General features: G+C 37.1%; 1 protein-coding gene across 9 annotated transcripts in view; it reads right to left on the bottom strand.

The window, feature by feature from the left end:
- The window catches only part of PIK3C2G (phosphatidylinositol-4-phosphate 3-kinase catalytic subunit type 2 gamma), a 354168-nt gene that overhangs the window by 220161 nt on the left and 116500 nt on the right, over positions 1–17507 (bottom strand). For all 9 annotated transcript variants that reach the window (XM_065030454.1, XM_065030418.1, XM_065030425.1 and 6 more), the window contains 3 exons: positions 16197–16267; positions 10106–10169; positions 5285–5407 (listed from right to left, as the gene is read on the bottom strand). In XM_065030454.1, coding sequence (XP_064886526.1) covers positions 5285–5407; positions 10106–10169; positions 16197–16267 — 258 coding nt within the window. The remainder of the gene's footprint in view (positions 1–5284; positions 5408–10105; positions 10170–16196; positions 16268–17507) is intronic.

The following is a 17507-nucleotide window of genomic DNA, read 5'->3' as shown; positions in this document are numbered from 1 at the left end:
GTAAACAACCTTTTGGAACAGTGTTTATAATTTCAACATAGTGTAGCCCATTTAATATATAGTGGATTAGTGCCTGTTCTGGCAGGATTTGATCTCCTAGGACTTTTTGTGAGTTGCTGTAAGAAAGGAAGGAGAAAAAAAAAAAAAAAATAGATGAAAAACATTAATTGTGCAGCAGGCCCAGAGTTCCCCCTGAACAGATTTTAAAATCCCCAGGTTAGGCTGGTAAAGAGACTGAATGAATCACAGTTATAAAGAGACTCAATCAGTTAAGAAGAAGCTATCACTTGTGCCAGTCGCTTTCATAATCTCTTAACCATGGTATGGGAATGCACAGTACCAGGGGTGAGGAGGCAGTGAGGACGTAATAAGTAGTACAGTAGTACAGTATCATCAAACACAGAAGATTGGAAGTAAGTTTCTTTGTTTTCCTCTTTTTTTATTTTGTTTTGTTTTCATAAAACTAGATTCAAATATAAGCACACCCAGATATTTTTTTAAAGTATGTAAGCACACACGTTACAGATACCTATACTCAAACATACACTGGCACACTATGTAATTTACATTGCAAGGAGTAAGCAGTAGTTTCCCTGAGGCATTATGTGCACATGGAGTTTGCCAAATGGATGCATTAATAGGTATTCCACACAAAACCACAGCATACATCACACTAAAGCATCAGGAAACCATGGGGAAAAAGCAATTAGAATTTTTTTCCAGGGATTTCCACCTTACTTGAGATGTAGCAGCCTCAAGAATTTCACTTTACTTGTGGTGCAAGTTACCTGCTTGTCTGAAAAGAGCTTCTCTTGTACATAACAAAAAGTTTCGGGAGTACTCTGCTGGTGAACATAATAGAAACAATTCAAGCAGACTGACAAGATAAGCTAGTATTATATCATCTTGTCAGTATCCAGATTTCACATTAAATGCCCCGACACTTCAGTAAGAGTTTAACTCAAAAAAGGTTTAGAGGAGCTGTTATTCTATCAAACATCCAACTGATGAGTACTAATTTTGGCTACTTATGTTGATACAGACAGAAGAGATGGTCTGTTGTCTTTGCATAAATATTGATAGATACAGAAAAAATCTGATTTCCTACATTTACATACTATTCTATAAATGAGGTAGTTGCATATAATAAGCAATCTCTATTTTCATAAAATAGAACAGCATTCACGTTACAGAACATGCAGAAATATATTTACTGCTTTTACGACATTTATAGTTCAGTTGCTGCTGAGAAAGATGAAGCTCTTCATAAAATCAAAATTGAACATTTTCTAGATTGCTCAAGTCTAATCAACTGTCCTAGCACTTATTTCTCAAAGGAATAAAAAAAAAAAAAAAAAGCAGTAGCAATGGCATTTGTTGGTGCAGGAGCAGTTTGATGGGTTTTTTTAATTTTTTTTCCCCTCTTTTTGTTTGAAGTCAGTTGATAGTCAGGTCTGCCTCACCTAAGGAAGGGAATAAGGTGGAGAGGGGTGTCAGCCAAGGTCACAGACAGCCTTCACGAGAAGGCTGCAAGGGATAGACAACTAGTTCAGCAAACCAAGCCTGAAAGAGATCATGTTAAGGGAACAAAACCTCAATAACTTCAAAACTTAAAAAAAATGAGTAACGATCTAGTCAGTATTCTCCAAGAGAAATGCAGAGACAAGCAGATTCTTATGTGAATATTAGGACAGAAAAGTATTTTAAGACTAGTGGTAAAATATTCAACCAGGACAGAATCTTTTTAACATTCAGAGAAGAGTATTCAGGACCAGTATCATTTCACTCACTACAGATGAGCAAACACAATCATTATAATCACCACCACCAGCACTTATCATTTTTAGCCTCTGGAGACCACAGCCAGGACCAGCGCTCTACTGTGCTGAAGATTCTACATATAGATGAGGAGAGTTGTTCCTTGCTTTGAAGAGCTTGTAATTTAAGACGGTGAAATGAAAAAAGAAAAGTGTATAACTCCCTCTGTGCAAGTAAGTACATGGAAGTTGGTTCAGCACAACCTGAATATATTGGAGATAGTCTATACAGTGGAGTTAGAAACTGGACACAGGCTACAACAGCAAGCTGGGAACACTTGGAGCAAGGGTTCTTTTTGTTTGTTTTGGGGGTTTTGTTTGTTTTTACAACAAGACAGATCATCCCATAATTCAATTATTTATGTAGTAGCAATCACTTGACCCCTAAAATAAAAACAGTATTTGCATGGCAGAGACTCAGAAGAGAAGTAAATGTGAACATCATCAGAAACCTCAGGCTTGAAAAAGATGACCTGTACTTTTTGGCTTTTATTCCATTATCTTATTCTTCATGGCATGACATGTGGGGTTTTCTGATTGCTCAGGACAGGCCACACTAATATGAACTGATTTGGCTCTTTGACCACTACATCTCTCTCCCCACTGGAATTCAGAGCGAATGGGGCTGAAAATGGACTCAGGGATACTCACTAAATATAAACCAGTCATAAAAGGCAGTTTACTCTGAGTTCACAGAGCTGACCTAAACACCCAAAGAGAAAATACACTGATTTTCTCTTACTTTACAAGAAATCTTATAACCAATTAGTCCCAAAACGTTTCTTCTCCTCAAACTCCTTCCTAAAGGAGAACATGTTCTGTCACTGCCTTCTCTATTTTTTTTACTGGACCAAGCTCTTTATCTACCTCTAAAAAAAGATTCTGGGTTGACAAAATTATTTTCTCAAGAGCAATCATACTGCTCTGTCAGATGCCTCTCAGAACAATCTGGTTTTAACTGAAAAGCAGATAATGTGAATCCCTTGTTACTTCTTTTATCTCTTCACTGTATTTTCTCTCTAAGTCACAGGAAAAACTTTTCTTAAATGGAGATATTCTTATTTCCACTCAAATCAACAACATGCCAGATAAAACGAGTGCTGTCACAGACCCATTTACACTGGAATTCTACCCAGAAGAGTGACTTCCAATAATTGATGCTAAAGTGGACATTAAAAGGTTTAGGATGCTACAGAAACAAGATTTACAGTGACTCATGACATAGACAGAAAGCAAGAGAAGGGACTTAAGTGAATCAGCTGATCAGCTCTGAGCAACAATGGCAACAAAACCAAGAGAATGTTTTGAATTGCTCTGGTCTGAGAGCCAAGGACACTCTGAATGCTCTGCCCAAAGGTGTGAGGCAGCGAGGCAGAGCTTGACTGACATCCAGACTGATCAATGAGAGTATTCCATCCCATTGGCATCATGCTTCAGATTTAAGAGTGGACCCTTCCAGTTTCTCATCCCCTTTTCTTCTCTTCCAATCTCTCTCGCTGGGGCACAGCCAGGGAGATTCAGTACAGCCTTTTGTCATTTTGCAGAGGCCTCCGGGCTTTTCTGCCTTTTTCCTCTCTTCTCTCTCTCTTTGGGATCAGCTGCTGGGACTGGGCTGTTTCCTAGGACTGGCTGCTCAGCGTGTTCATGAGGAATTGCCTTGAGTATCTTTTATTTCTATTATATATGTATTTACTAGTAGTATATTAGTATTTTGTCACTTTATTAAATCGTGTTTATCTCAATCCAAGTTTCTCCCTTCCCTTTTGATTTTCTCCCCTGTTGGGGGTGAGTGAGTGGCTATCGTGATTGTATTGCTAGATCCGGTTAAACCACGACAGAGACACAGCTGGTTCTGCCCAGGGCCCTGCAGCAATGTCTGCTCTGTGATCTCTAGTGTCCTGTGTTCCAGAAACATGGTGAAGAGATTTACTTAGAACTCAGACCTGCAGAGAGGTACATTCATGTTCCAGAGTCTATTTACTCAGGTCCTGTACTTTACCTAAGTTGGGACCTATTCCCTCCCCATCTTGCCCACAGCCTTCCTCACCACCATCTAAGAGGAATATACAGAGGCTAAGAATGCAAACATAAGAGGTATTCTGAGCATCACTGGAGCCTCTTCAACTAACACACCCTTTGCTCTTTCATGAGTCTTTTCACTTCTCAGGAAGAAGTTTGCCCCTGTAAGATGATGAGTATTTGAGGGTTTGAACCTGCCAAGAGTAAGTGTATATGGATGACAGTATATAATTAATTTGCTATATGTGACTCCTATGACACAAGAGACATTACAAAAATAATTACAGAAATAATTTCTCCAGTCTAATGTTTGGGACCTCAAACTGTGTATTAAGCAAAATTAAATAAATTCCACTTTTATAGATAGACATGTTTCCAATTAACACTCAGTAGTGAACTCAGTTAACATTAGTGATCCAACAAACAAACAAACATATCGAACAAAACAGAAAACCCAAACAAACAACAAACCAACCAACAAACAAAAAATTCAATCGAACAACCAACCAAAAAAAAACACCAAACAATAGAAAGAAAAGAGAAAGAACAAAAGTTTTGTCAGCAGGTAATGGTGTGAGACTACAATAATCTGCCAGCTTGGCATGTTTTTCTAAACAATATTTGCCATGAGAAAGGGCAAGACAGAGACCATACAAGGAAAGAAAAAAAAAAAATCCTTACTAAATCATTAAACTTTTAAAAATAGTGTGAAGAGGGAATTTCATTAGGGTAGGAAACCGTTAGCATGTCTTAAGGTTACATGAGACTTAATCCAAGTGATTAATGGCTTAATTTTCAAATTTGCTGAGCACCTGTATTTCCAACATGCTGACTTCAAAAGAATTTTTGGGTGCTCAGAACTTCCATAAATCAGGTCATAGTGACTTGTTCAAGGTCATACAAAAGTGGCTGATGACAAAACTGAAAACAGATACGGCTCTCCAAAGTCCCAGTTCACAATTATATAGTAACCTCTGGAGAATACGCTTCAGTGATTTAAGAGTGAGTATTCCAGCTAAAATCAGGACTAAATGATGCTGGTCCTTCTCTGCATACATAGAAGAGATATTTCTATCTGAAAACTCATAATTTAAGTGACATTTACAGAAGGATTTTTTAAAAATTGTTAATAACCTATGCTAAATATATGAAAAATGAATACTTTGAAATTGCATGATTTGGTAAATAGGCGACGTGGCAAACAGATTTGCGTTTGGCCAGAATAAAAAAGAACAACCAGAGGAGCACATCAGTTACAATTAAACACAGGGCAAGTCCTCTGTTGGTCCTCTGTCACATGTTGTCAACAATATTTTTTTTATAGTGCCTCTATGTAATTCTTGCCAGAGGAAAAATATGTAGTAAGACAGCAGAATGGCCTCAATCAATCAAAAAATTCAAGCTCCAGTTTTAAAGAGAAAAATAGGACAGAAGCTTCCATCTTTTACCTGTCTTTTCACCCATAGCACTGCACGGAGTTTCTCGACTGCATCAGTAATGGCTCTGGTTTCCACAAAACAGAGGACACTGCAGATTCCTTTAACTAATTCAATAACATTATCAACTTCATGCTGTTGAGAGCAAAGCAAGAAAAAAAAAAAAAATCAAACAGTAGACATACACCATTTATCAGAAATGCCTTCCCATAAACTTCATTCCAGTGACTAAGTGAGTACGTAGAAAACAATATCTGCTCATGCAAAATTCAAACACACCATGCATTAGTCTGGCTATGTTGAAATTGCTAGTGACCAATAGTTTCTAAGGACAGCACAATTTTTGTTGAAATCAAATTATCTTCTACAATATGTGCTTTGTTGGAAACCGTGACAGATTTAGCATCTGACTGATTTTGATGCAAAACATTGGTTTGTTTGAACTTCAGGAGCATAGAAGCACCATAAAGAAACTTCTGAGAAAACCTGAACCCAAATGATTCACAAACTTTCTGAGGTTTTTATGATACTATGAATTTATCCCTGCTATTGTCTCCTACTCATCTCTCTGAGAGCTGGCAGACAGCCACATTCCTCCTAAAAATAGTGACTGTGTGGGAGGCTGCATAATCTGACACCTGTGGACTGTGTACTTCTGCAACTAGCTTTTCTGGAAAAAAAAAATAAATAATAATAATAAAATATATATATACACACACACACAATTAAACCTTATTAATAATAAATTTAGATCTTTAAATACTACCACATGAAAAAAAAATCTCTAGATGAATAATCTTAGAAACACTTTGGGGAATTCAAGAAAAAAAATTTTGATCCCAAAGGAAGGAAATTGCAGTCTTCAAATATCAAGTACCCTGTGTTCAGGAAAATAATTTAAAATTCATGGGTTTCCTGCACAGCTATATACTTCATTAAACCTCAAAGTATATTCTCTGAACAAGTAAAGGTTCTCCTGTAAATATTTCTGTATTTCTGTAATGATAAACGTTCCTTTTAATATGCTACAGCATGTCTATATACTGATAAAACTACTTCTCTAATTCATCTATGTCATGCCTGAAAAAGAAAAAATGTACCAAGATGACCCTTCTATTTTTAAGCTTAAGGACTATATCCGGATTGTACTGAGAGGGTTATCATCTGTCATTAATACAAATAAATATAAAAATATATTGAGGTTACAAATTACACATTACCTGACCGCAGCAGAACTAAAGCAGGAATTAATTACATAAAATATCCTCAAACATTTGGTGGTCAGAATTCTTCAAATATAAGTGCTTGGGGATTTTGTAGTAGTTAAAGACAGCAACACCTTTTCATAACAAAGGTTCTAGAGAGAAAAAGGCTATGGATGACTGTGATGTCTTGAGAACTTTAGACCTCCTTTTGGTCTGAAGTTGATCCACTCTTCTGTCAGTTTACAAGGAGTGCATTTCCTTTCTTTCATATTTCTTTCCCACCACTTAGATTTTTTAAATTTAACTCTTGCAGGATTTCCTCTCTATGCAGACACACATTACCAGCAGAAGTACAAATGTATAAAAAGGGCATAGCTTGTTACAATGTATAACATTGAAAAAATAAAGCATTACACATGCTGGTTTACTGTGCAGTTGTTGGAATGCATATATATACACACCTTTATTTTTTAAATTCATATATATAGTTTGCCATTAGAAATTAAATAAAATTCTAATTTAGGATTTAATTTAAATACAGTTCAATTTAGCATTTTTCTTCTTCACAAGTGGATATGGATTATCAGAACATAATAAATGTCTATAAAGACACATTCATGCAGCACAGTTTCTGAGCAGTACAGGAGCAACAAACATACACAAGAGTAATCCCTGAGTAGAGAAACAGCTAAACTGCTGGACAGAAAAAAAATCTGAAACAAAACACCAAAAAAACCCCAAGAGTTTATATATTTTTGCATTTATAAATGCTGTTCCACAAAAAGAGTTGAATATCTTGGAATATCTTGAGGATTGTGTTCATTTCTGTATAATATGCTATTCCATTTAGAAATAAATTAACAAATACTTAATATTTTATAGAAGCTATTATACCATAGATTTCGTTTATATGGTTCCAAGGAGCATATTGCAGATTAAGGAGAGCAAGCATATTAAAACATTGTGTATGTAATACTGTATACTATGAATGATGGCTTCTTTCACGCTATTTCTATTTTTGCATATTATCATGTAAAGACTTTTTCTTTTCCTTATTTAGATATATTACATTGATTTTTGTCCCAAAGAAAGGAAGACAGAGATTAATTTCTTACAGAAGTTTATATTTTCTGAAAGTCCAGAAGAATTATAGTCAACATCTTGTATATGTTTTTTTCACTTTACATATTTAAATACCAGCAGAACCTTTGAAGGACACTTCTGTGTTTAAATTATTTATATGACAAAAAATGCTACTTCATTCTAGAACTTCTACACTTTGTATTAAAAATTTACAAAGTTTTCTCTCCACATTAATAGTAAATTCTGAACAGATTTGAAAAAGAAGTGCATGTCAAGTGCTTATCAGGGCAATTAGAATGGCTAGTTGTCTGACTGCACACACTTTTTGGGATCACTCCTTACATTTCAACCCCAACAGCACCAATCCCACCCTCGCCTTATACCAAATATCCTAAACTTTTTAACTTTTTTTATTTTATTTTCATTTTATACAGGCACTATTCATCATAAAATAAATTTTCAGTTTATTGGTCATTACTAATGATAATGACAGGGGGCTTTTCACATAAGCCAGAAGCATTGGTATCTCCAAGGCTTTATAACAGGCAGTCTTAAATGAGTAAAGTTGGGAGGAAGCAGATAAATGTGGGAAAAAAAAAAAAAAAACAACTGAAAATCAACATAATCATTTCCATGTAACCATGTGATAGGGGACAGTTATAAAGATCCCAATTTTAACCCTTCTTAAAGGAATCTAACTAGATGTTAGAGAAAATAAGTAAACAAGGAGTCAACCAGCAAATAAAGGGCTGTCATTTTTTTTCTTTACTACATATTTATGACTATAACTTTTTATACTACAGCTCCATAATTTTAGTTTTAATTATTATAGGTTGGAAAAAGCCCCATTCACCCTGGTGCCTCCAAACAAAAACGTCTGCATGGTTATCTGACCTATGTCATTGACTTGAAATCCCATTCTTTTAACCAATTCATGTGAGCTTTATTGAGTGTCTCTGTGTAGACAAGACCCTGTTAAAAAATAAAATATTGAGAAATTTAGCTCTAGAGCAACACAGGCATATTTGTTGCATAGCATGAATATTTGAAAAATGTCCTGTCTTCCCTTTATAAAAAGTTAATGATCTCAAGTAATTGCTTACTCAAGGTAAAAATCCTTAGCAAAAATAAATTTAAGAGTGCTTCATTATAGGTTTGAGGAATATCTACAGACCATCAGGGTGGATTGTAATGCCTCATTAATGTTGAGATTATAGCTTCCTTTGAATTTGGAATCTTCTTACTTTAGGCCCTAAAATTTCAAGTAAGTGTAACTACACTGATGGGTCTACTTCAGTAAATAAATACATATGCACATTTGAATTTAGGGACCTCAATTTTCCAAATGGTTATGACTGCATCACATTTTATACGCTAAATAGTCCCCTTTGAGAAGTTGCTTACAAAGTAAAGTTCAGTGAATGTCTACCCACACAGTATCAAAACCAGAGCTTTACTTTTTAGCTAGGCACAGCTCAACAGCTTTTGAATTTGTATGCATTTTGCAAAAGAAAAGTGTCAAATATTTACATTAAAATGTAGCATAATTTTATGCACATTTATTTACATATATTAATATATATTTATATATCCATGTACATGTCTGTATGCATATGTGAATTTGTATATGTGTATATGTTCATTTATATATTTGTTTAAGGTATACACACTTGTATGTATGTATGTTTTCTGGCTATTTAAACAGAAATAACCATGGATCAAGAATATCCAGAAAGATAAAAATCTAGAGTTGAATACAGGTGACAGATTTCTGAAACAAAGTAAGAATTCTAAGTTTTAAATATATTTCAAAGAAATTAATACTTCAGCATAATGAGTTATAACTCCAGAAGGGAATCACTGGAATATCTTCACATTACATCAGCATTTTTTTATTTTACTAATATACTCCATTTTCCTTCTAGTTCCAAACCCTAGAAAGTCAGTTAGCATGACAACCTGAAACTCAGACAAAAATAGCCATTTGTTTTCTTCCAAGCTATCACTCAAATATGCATTTGTCCTTTACACAACTGTCCTTAAAACATTAGTTAGCAAAGAAGGTTACCTAAGAGATTTTTTCCTTCAAGCATATAACATTCAATTGGCAGCCCACAATACTTTAAAATAAAGCTCTTACAAGTTTTGCTGCCTAAACCTAATCATGCAAAGTATCGCATGCTTGAATATATATCCTAGATACGTAATCTTGTGGGTTCGCAAAATCAGGGACAGATTTTGCAGATACATACAGTGTATTATACACCTACAAATTCCAAATATTATACTGCCAACCCAAATTATCCTGGTTCTATTTACAGGTTCCTTGACACTTAGAAACAGTCGCCTTTGATATTTTTAATTTGTAACACTTTGTTCCTAATCTAAAGCCAAGTTTCATTAAGAGAATTTATATCCTTTCAAAGTCAGGTTAAACATCCTTAATTAAAAGCCTTCATTAATTGCATTTGAGACAGATTAATAATTAGATGCCTTTCACACAGAATTTAATCCTTTTCTGGTGTAACGAACTGAGAATAAATACCTCATTTTGCAATAGATATTCCACTTGACTTCTATATTTCATAATAACAGAAACAAGGTTTTGCCTGGAAATCAAAATAAAGAGAAAACATCAGGTTAATAACAACTGGATAAAGAGAACAAGTTTCATGTTTTTCTAACATTCCATACATTGGGAACAGTTTAATTGACAGTGATTTTATGTTAGTATAAAGACAAGTACTTATGTATACATCATGTAATTCTGCCTGGATCTCCACGGGGTTTTAGTAGTAATTTGCCATAAGCCATAGATACAAAAATCTTGTACTTATACCTGGAGGATACACATTGCCCAAGTGAAAGAACTCCACTAAGCAATTTGCTATTTCACTTTCTCCTGAACTCCAAATCCCATTTATTTTACTCTTGAAGGTTAAGCAAGTGCTTAAATATTACCTTGAAAAAGGATGGACTTTAATACATGCTACAATGCCTTGTTTCTCAATTGCATCACAGACTAAAGCTGTAGAGAATCAGGCAAAACTTCTAAAAAACATCTGGAAAAGCTCTAAGTTTCAAAAGTGCACACTGAGTCTCTATTATCAAACTGTATATTATAAAAAGGGACACCATTACTACATAATTCATTAAAATTATTTGCTTACAGTTCTCAAGTTAACATGTTCAAACTGTTCAGCAACTACCTTTTCCATAGTATTACCTAAGCTACGAATTTGTTTTACTCCTGTAGATAGACATATACCACTCTGTAGCCCCATGCCTTTGTCATGCTACAGAAGCTATCACAAAGTTGGTACAGGCAGATAGCTGTGCCTCAGCAGAGCTTCACTAAATTAATTAGGATTTTGAACAGGAGTATACAGCTCTCTACACTGAACTCCAGGACAGAAGCTTTGGCTGTAAATCTCACCATTTCAGAACCACAGGCTCTAAGTATTACCCTCAACACATAACCACAAGAGTTTGGCTTTTGAGAAGCATTTGTGTAACTTTCTGTGTTTCAAGCACCGTAAAGTTTTAGCTGTCATTTATCTGTAAGTTGGAACAAAACAAATAAGGTGCCTATGAGACCATGGCTAAGGTTGTTACACACAGGAATGTACCTTCCTTTTCCTTTGACAGCCTCCTCTGTAGGGTCAGATCTTCAGGAAAGGGTATGGAAACCTTCATTCACACTTCCACACCCTGTCTAGCCTATAGATTCACAAAACTTGCTTGGATGGTATTTAGTGGTAGGGTTTGCATGTTGCTATGGTTTGCATGCACTTTTATGAAAAAGCAGAAATCTCAATTTGTATTCTTTCTTCAATGTTTATTTGGTTTATCACTTTACCCTTTAATTTTTTTTTCCCCCTCATATTTCCCATTGACTCTTTGTATTAGCACTCTCTCTCTTCAGAAGTCTTAGAAGGAATTTCCTCCCTTTCACTGTTTGGTAGCTGAAAGTTACAAAAGTATTTTGATTGCTTCAGAGCAAATGGACGGTTGTTTACAGAGTAATTGTGTGTGTCCTCACATATCTCAGTCGGGCTAACTAAGTGATCAGAGATCAGGGTTGCAACTACAGTCCGAAGTACAGGTTTCATGGTATGTGGTTAGACTTTCATTATATATATTGTATGTCGAAAGAAGGAAAGAGAGTCATTGCACTGAAATCATCATAAAGAACAGAGGAATGCTAGGTGGCCTTCCCTGTGCTAATCCCAGAGTGCATTTTCCCATAGATGTCTACTGTTCACTTCCTCCTACAGATGGTTTTGCCTTTACAGTTTTTTATTTCCAATCTGCAGTAGCCTTATCTAGCCAGGCAGTTTGTGTGTTGAGTAGCTGTCTGGCAATTCCTCCTGTAATCCTGTTAAATCATAGCTAATACAAGTTGTCACTCTCTTTGACCCAGTCTCCAGGCATAACATCTTTTTCATGTGTTACCCAGCTCAAAAGTAGTTCTGAACATGTGAGCTTGCCTGGCTGCCATGATGCAAAGTACAGGTAAGCATGTTTATTAGCATGCTTTGCCTAAACGCAGGCTTCAGAATAATTTCATAAGTCATAATACTAGTTCCAAAAATTAGCATATTTTCCATCAGCTTATTCTACCCTAGAGAATTTTCTGTATAAAGGAGACATATTTTTACATAATTAATAGGAAACAAATCCAGCAACTTGTACCAATGATCAAAATACCTCTATTAATGCTATCCTGAATCTCTGGCTGCTAGATAACTAATAATACCCATATGTTATCGCACAGACATACCTCATACTAACTAATACAACTCTGATAGCTGGGTATAAATATGGCAATGCTAACCAACCCATGAACATTCGGTGTTTCTTTGACATTTAAGAAATTTTTGGAGCTGGAAGGGAAGAGAGAAAAGAGAGTACAAACAACTTGAGAGAGTCATTCTTAGATCCCAGCTGGTCTATATGGGAGGAAGAAGACAAGTATATAACATACAGTTACAGCATTCATTTTTCAGTTTCCTGGCAGCAGCACCTACAGCGCAGCAAAGCTAGGTTTCCTTTCTAAAATGCTGTTTATCACTGTGCTGCATAACTAAGCTGTGCCTAACTGCATGGATCAGAGTAGTTATCATGTTATAGCTACTATCACCTCAGTGTCAGAGATTATGGGCCAACAGACTGCAGTTCTTCCAATGTGCTCATTGACTTACATCATGTTTGATTTTCAAGCTATGAAAATCAGTGCGTGAAGTGATGTAGGGGTTGCCACTTTTACTCATTCAGATTTCCTGTGAGAAAGAATCTGATTATTTCACAGGTAAGATTCCAGTTAATTCTTTTTACTTCATGTCAAGCCAGTTCAAACAGTTCCTTTTTCTTCTCTGTTGGATCTAACCAGACTGAGCATCTCAATCTATATGTTCTCCAGAACACAAATGTTTGTGTGCTACAATCAGAAATGTAAATACAGCACATGCAGGCAACCCTAAGCATTATTTTATTTAGCTAATCTAAATAACAACAGCTGTGAAAACACAGCAACATGGGAAAGTAATCTGCTGGCCTTCCCAGGTGCCAGGCACATTTGCACAGCCTGTGTTGAGCCTATGATATTGCATGTCCATTCCACTGTATCCATCTACTCCATCTCTATTAAGGCCTAGCTAGATACAGAACTGAAGAATTAAAACATGTTACAAAGGATATGTTAACACTGCCAAAGAAGTTTGCTATAGGGAGTGATTTTTGATCCTTCAGTTAAGGAGTGCATGAAGACTTGTGTTCACAATATTGGAGTAGCCACAGTTAGATAGAACCAGCTGTGCACCCTGCACAGCACCAAGTAGAAGCTTACTCCAGGCCCCACACAGTGCTGCTAAGACATGTAGAGGTTTTTATTCCCCAAAAAGTGGGGGCTCACTCCAAAATGCCCAACATAACAGGAGGCAGTGGTCAGTCCTGAATCCAGTATTGTTTAATATCTTTCTTAATGACCTGGATGATTGGGCAGAGTGTTCCCTCAGCAAGTTTGCTGATGATAAAAAACTGAGAAGAGGGTTGGTACACCAAAAGGTTATACTGCCATCCAGAGGGATGTCAACAGGCTGGAGAAATGGGCTAACAGAAACGTCATGAAGTGCAGCAAAAGGAAGTGCAAAGCCCTAACCTGAGCAAGAATAACCCCATGCACCAGTACATGTTGGGGGCTGACTGTCTGGAAAGTGGCTTTGCAGAAAAGGACCTGGGCCAGTCCGTGTGGACAGCTAGCAGAACATGAACGAGCAATGTGCCCTTGCAGCAAAAAAGGCTAAATGTGGCTAAACATATCCCAAGCTGCATTAAGAGGGGCATTATCAGCAGGTTGAGGGAACTGATCCTTGCCCAGGATGGTGAGGCCATAGTTGGGACTACTGTGTCCAGTTCTGGGCTCCTCAGTACAAGAGCGACATGGAGGTACTGGAAAGAGTACAGCAAAGGGCCACTAAGATGATGAAGGGACTGGAGACTGGGAAAAACTGAGAGCTGGGACTGTTTAACCTAGAGAAGAGTTCAGGGGGGGATGTTCTTGATGTATATAAAAACCTGAAGGGAGAGTGCAAAGATGATGGAGCCAGGCTCTCTTCAGTGGTGCCAGGTGACAGGACAAGTGGCAATGGGCACAAAATGAAATACAGGAGGTACCGACAGTGACTGAGCACTGGCACAAGTTGCCCAGAGAGGTTGCGGAATCTTCCTCCAAGATATTCAGAAACCATCTACACATAGTCCTGGGTAATCCAGGCTGTGTCCAGACATTATTTGAGTGTTATACAAAGAAATAGCTGTTTTTGTCTGTTTTGAATCTGCTATTTTCACTTCATGCTCCTTTTATCCCGCATTAGAAGGTACAGTAAATGATCCTTTCCTGCAGACATTCTCTGTGCTCCTCAGTTTCATAGACTTGTCATCTATAAAATACCCATCTTTTATTATCTCCTCATCAGGGTGAAGAATATTGTTACTTATTTATTTCTCATAAGGAAGGCATTTCATTCCTCTGAACATCTTTGCTTCCCTCCTCTTCACTTTTCAACTATTACATTATATTTGAAATGGGAGAAGCAGAACTGACATCCAAATTCAAGATAAATGAACACCCTGCACTGATCTTGTGGCATAACATTGGCTTCCAGTTTTTCATTTCTTCCATAATATTCCCCTCCCCCCCCCCTTTTTTTTTTGGCAGTTGCTGTGCACCAAACTGACATTCAGAACTATTTATTACAGCGCCAAGAACTCTCTCCTGGTGGTAAAAGTCAACTCAGAGCCTATGATTTCATATGTGAATTTAAGACAGTTTCCTTCCATCTAAATTTATCTGCTCCAAATTTTATCTGCCACTTCATCATACATTCAACTCAGCATTGTAAAATCCTTCTGCAAATCATCACAGGCATCTCCTGTGCACATTATGGACAGCCAGCTTCTGTCACTTACCTGTTACCTCTTTTTTTCTCAGATAAGTTAGAAATGCAATTGAGAGCACAGGGTCTGACCACAGATCTTTCTGGGTCATTACTGATGGAAAATGTTTTCTCCTACTCATCAACAATCCACAGGACAAGCTGAAATAGTGATCAAACACAGTTCAAGCTTTTACTTTTTCAATATTTACTGAACTTGTGGCTGAAGAAAGAAATTATTTATTGCCTATGCTATCAGTTATTCATTACCCTACAGTATCAGAGGAAATTTTGTGGACCACAGTTGATTTGCAGCTCAACATCTTTTATCACATAACCCCTTTGAATACTCTCTTTGCTGTGGAAAAGGCCACACACTTTACATCACAAGAAACAAAAGTCAATAAGTGGTGTCTGTATAGACTAGACGATTGGTTTGATCTTTTTATAGCAAGGACCAGAATGGAAATTTGGGCTGTGCTCCTAGGAAATGAGATGGGTCCTCAGTAAGCAACAGATATTCCCTTCAACAAGTCACTACCTCTCTGTTTTCCTCCATTTCCGAATTGGCAGGTGTGGCATTCACCATTCTTGGCAAAGCACTTTACAACACATTGATGAAAAACATTACAAAAAGTGTTAACAGCTTATTTATCTAAGTGCATGAAATGGAACATAATGAAAGTTGAATGAGGAATCTATCTCATTTAGTGCTTGTCCATGGTAGGTTAGCTTTAGAGTCAGATGTACTTTGAGTGCCAAGTAAAAACTTGTAATAGCCAGCCTCCATTAAAAAAATAGAACAAAACAAAACATCACTCAACTGTGAAAACACAGGCGTAATGAAGAGCATATCTGTTATTTTTACAGTATTTACTCTTGACAATTCTCTAAGAGCAACATACACACAAAAATTATGACTCCTTCAATCCTGGGAATCTTCGGGAAACGTGAAAGCTCTAAGAAAACCTTCAATGACATGAAAGGGAGCATATAGGGAAAAATTATACAGATCTAGAAATGACTGTTGATTTTTGCTAATCAATCAATAAGTTCTGAAAATAGGGGCCTCAAACACTGAACCAATTTTCTTTCGCTTTGGCATCATTCCTGTCCCTGGTAGGTCATTGTTCTTTGAAGCCAGGAGGCTCACTACAAATATGAACAAACAGAAATACTGTTAAATACCAGTGTTCTTACCGAATCAGTCTCCAGACACAAGTGCCTTCTAACAGCTGATTCACACTGAACCGTCTCTGGTCATCCTCAAGCTGTGGAAGAGAAGCATATAGTAGGATTCTAATAGGAAGAATGTATGTTGGAGAGGTTTCCTTCGTATTTTCCAAAGCCAGCATGTTCTTTTAAGAACTCTCAGGGCATTCAGGATGTTTTGGTCTGAAATTTTGTTTGGTGAATCTCTCTCATGTTACACTGGGTTGTGCTATACAGGAAGCCAAACCAGACTGTCACAGTAGTTCTTTCTAGCTACATACAGATTCAGACTATAGCCAGGCCTCGGTAGACTCTGCCTCTGCTTTCTCGTTACAGGCAGCAGAAGGCACCCTTTCACAATGTCAATATATGCTAATTGTGATGCAGAAATCAGTTTACATCCAGAGCCTCTCTGCTGCCTTCTTTCCTGAGAGACCAGAATGGAGAACATCTGTACCATCCTTTGCAACCCCTCTGAAGAAACTCCTCTCAGTGAAGAGTCATGGAGATGATCAAGGCACTTAAGTATTTTTTGTATGAGAGGTGAGGCTAAGCTGGGGCTGTTCAGTCTGGAGAAAGGAAAGCTCAAGGAGAATCCTATCAATGCGAAAAATATCTGATGGAAAATAATGAAGATAAGGGAGCCAGTCTCTTTTCAGTAGTGCTTACTGACAGGACAAGAGGCAAAAGGCACAAATAAAAACACATGAAACTCCACCTTAACACAAGAAAAAAAAAAACATATATTGTGAAGACAGTCAAATACAAGAAGAAGTTGCCCTGACAGGTTGTGGAGTAGTTTTGAATATCTACTGAGATATTCAAAACTTGACCATACATGGTCTGGGACAACCTGCTCCAGCTCAACCTCCTTGAGCAGAGGGATTGGACTAAATGATCCAATGAGGTCCCTTCCAGCCTAAACAATTCTGTGATTTTGCCTTATTTGACACATTGGGAAAAGACTTGGTCAATACATTCAAATACAGTCTTTTCTCCAGCCCCATGAATTGTCTAAGCTGCGCCTTTGATGCCCCAACTCCTCCTACCCTTTGGAGGTAGCTCAGCCCATGCTAGGCATGTACCACCAGCTTGCAGACACCACCATGTCCTGAAAATTCTGCTCTTTTCCTGACTCATGTTTGAGCCCATATCCCTATAACTCATAGGGAAAAGTTACTGAATGGCTTGTGACAAGCATGACCCCAAATTCACTGGTCAAGGATGCTAATGATATTTCTGAACAGGTAAAACCCTGAGAGGTTTTACATAAGCATCTAGTGATGAACTTCTGTTTGC

The sequence above is a fragment of the Columba livia genome, chromosome 1, assembly GCF_036013475.1.
Source record: "Columba livia isolate bColLiv1 breed racing homer chromosome 1, bColLiv1.pat.W.v2, whole genome shotgun sequence".
Classification (NCBI taxonomy): Eukaryota; Metazoa; Chordata; class Aves; order Columbiformes; family Columbidae; genus Columba; species Columba livia.
This window is presented reverse-complemented; position numbering and strand designations above follow the sequence as displayed.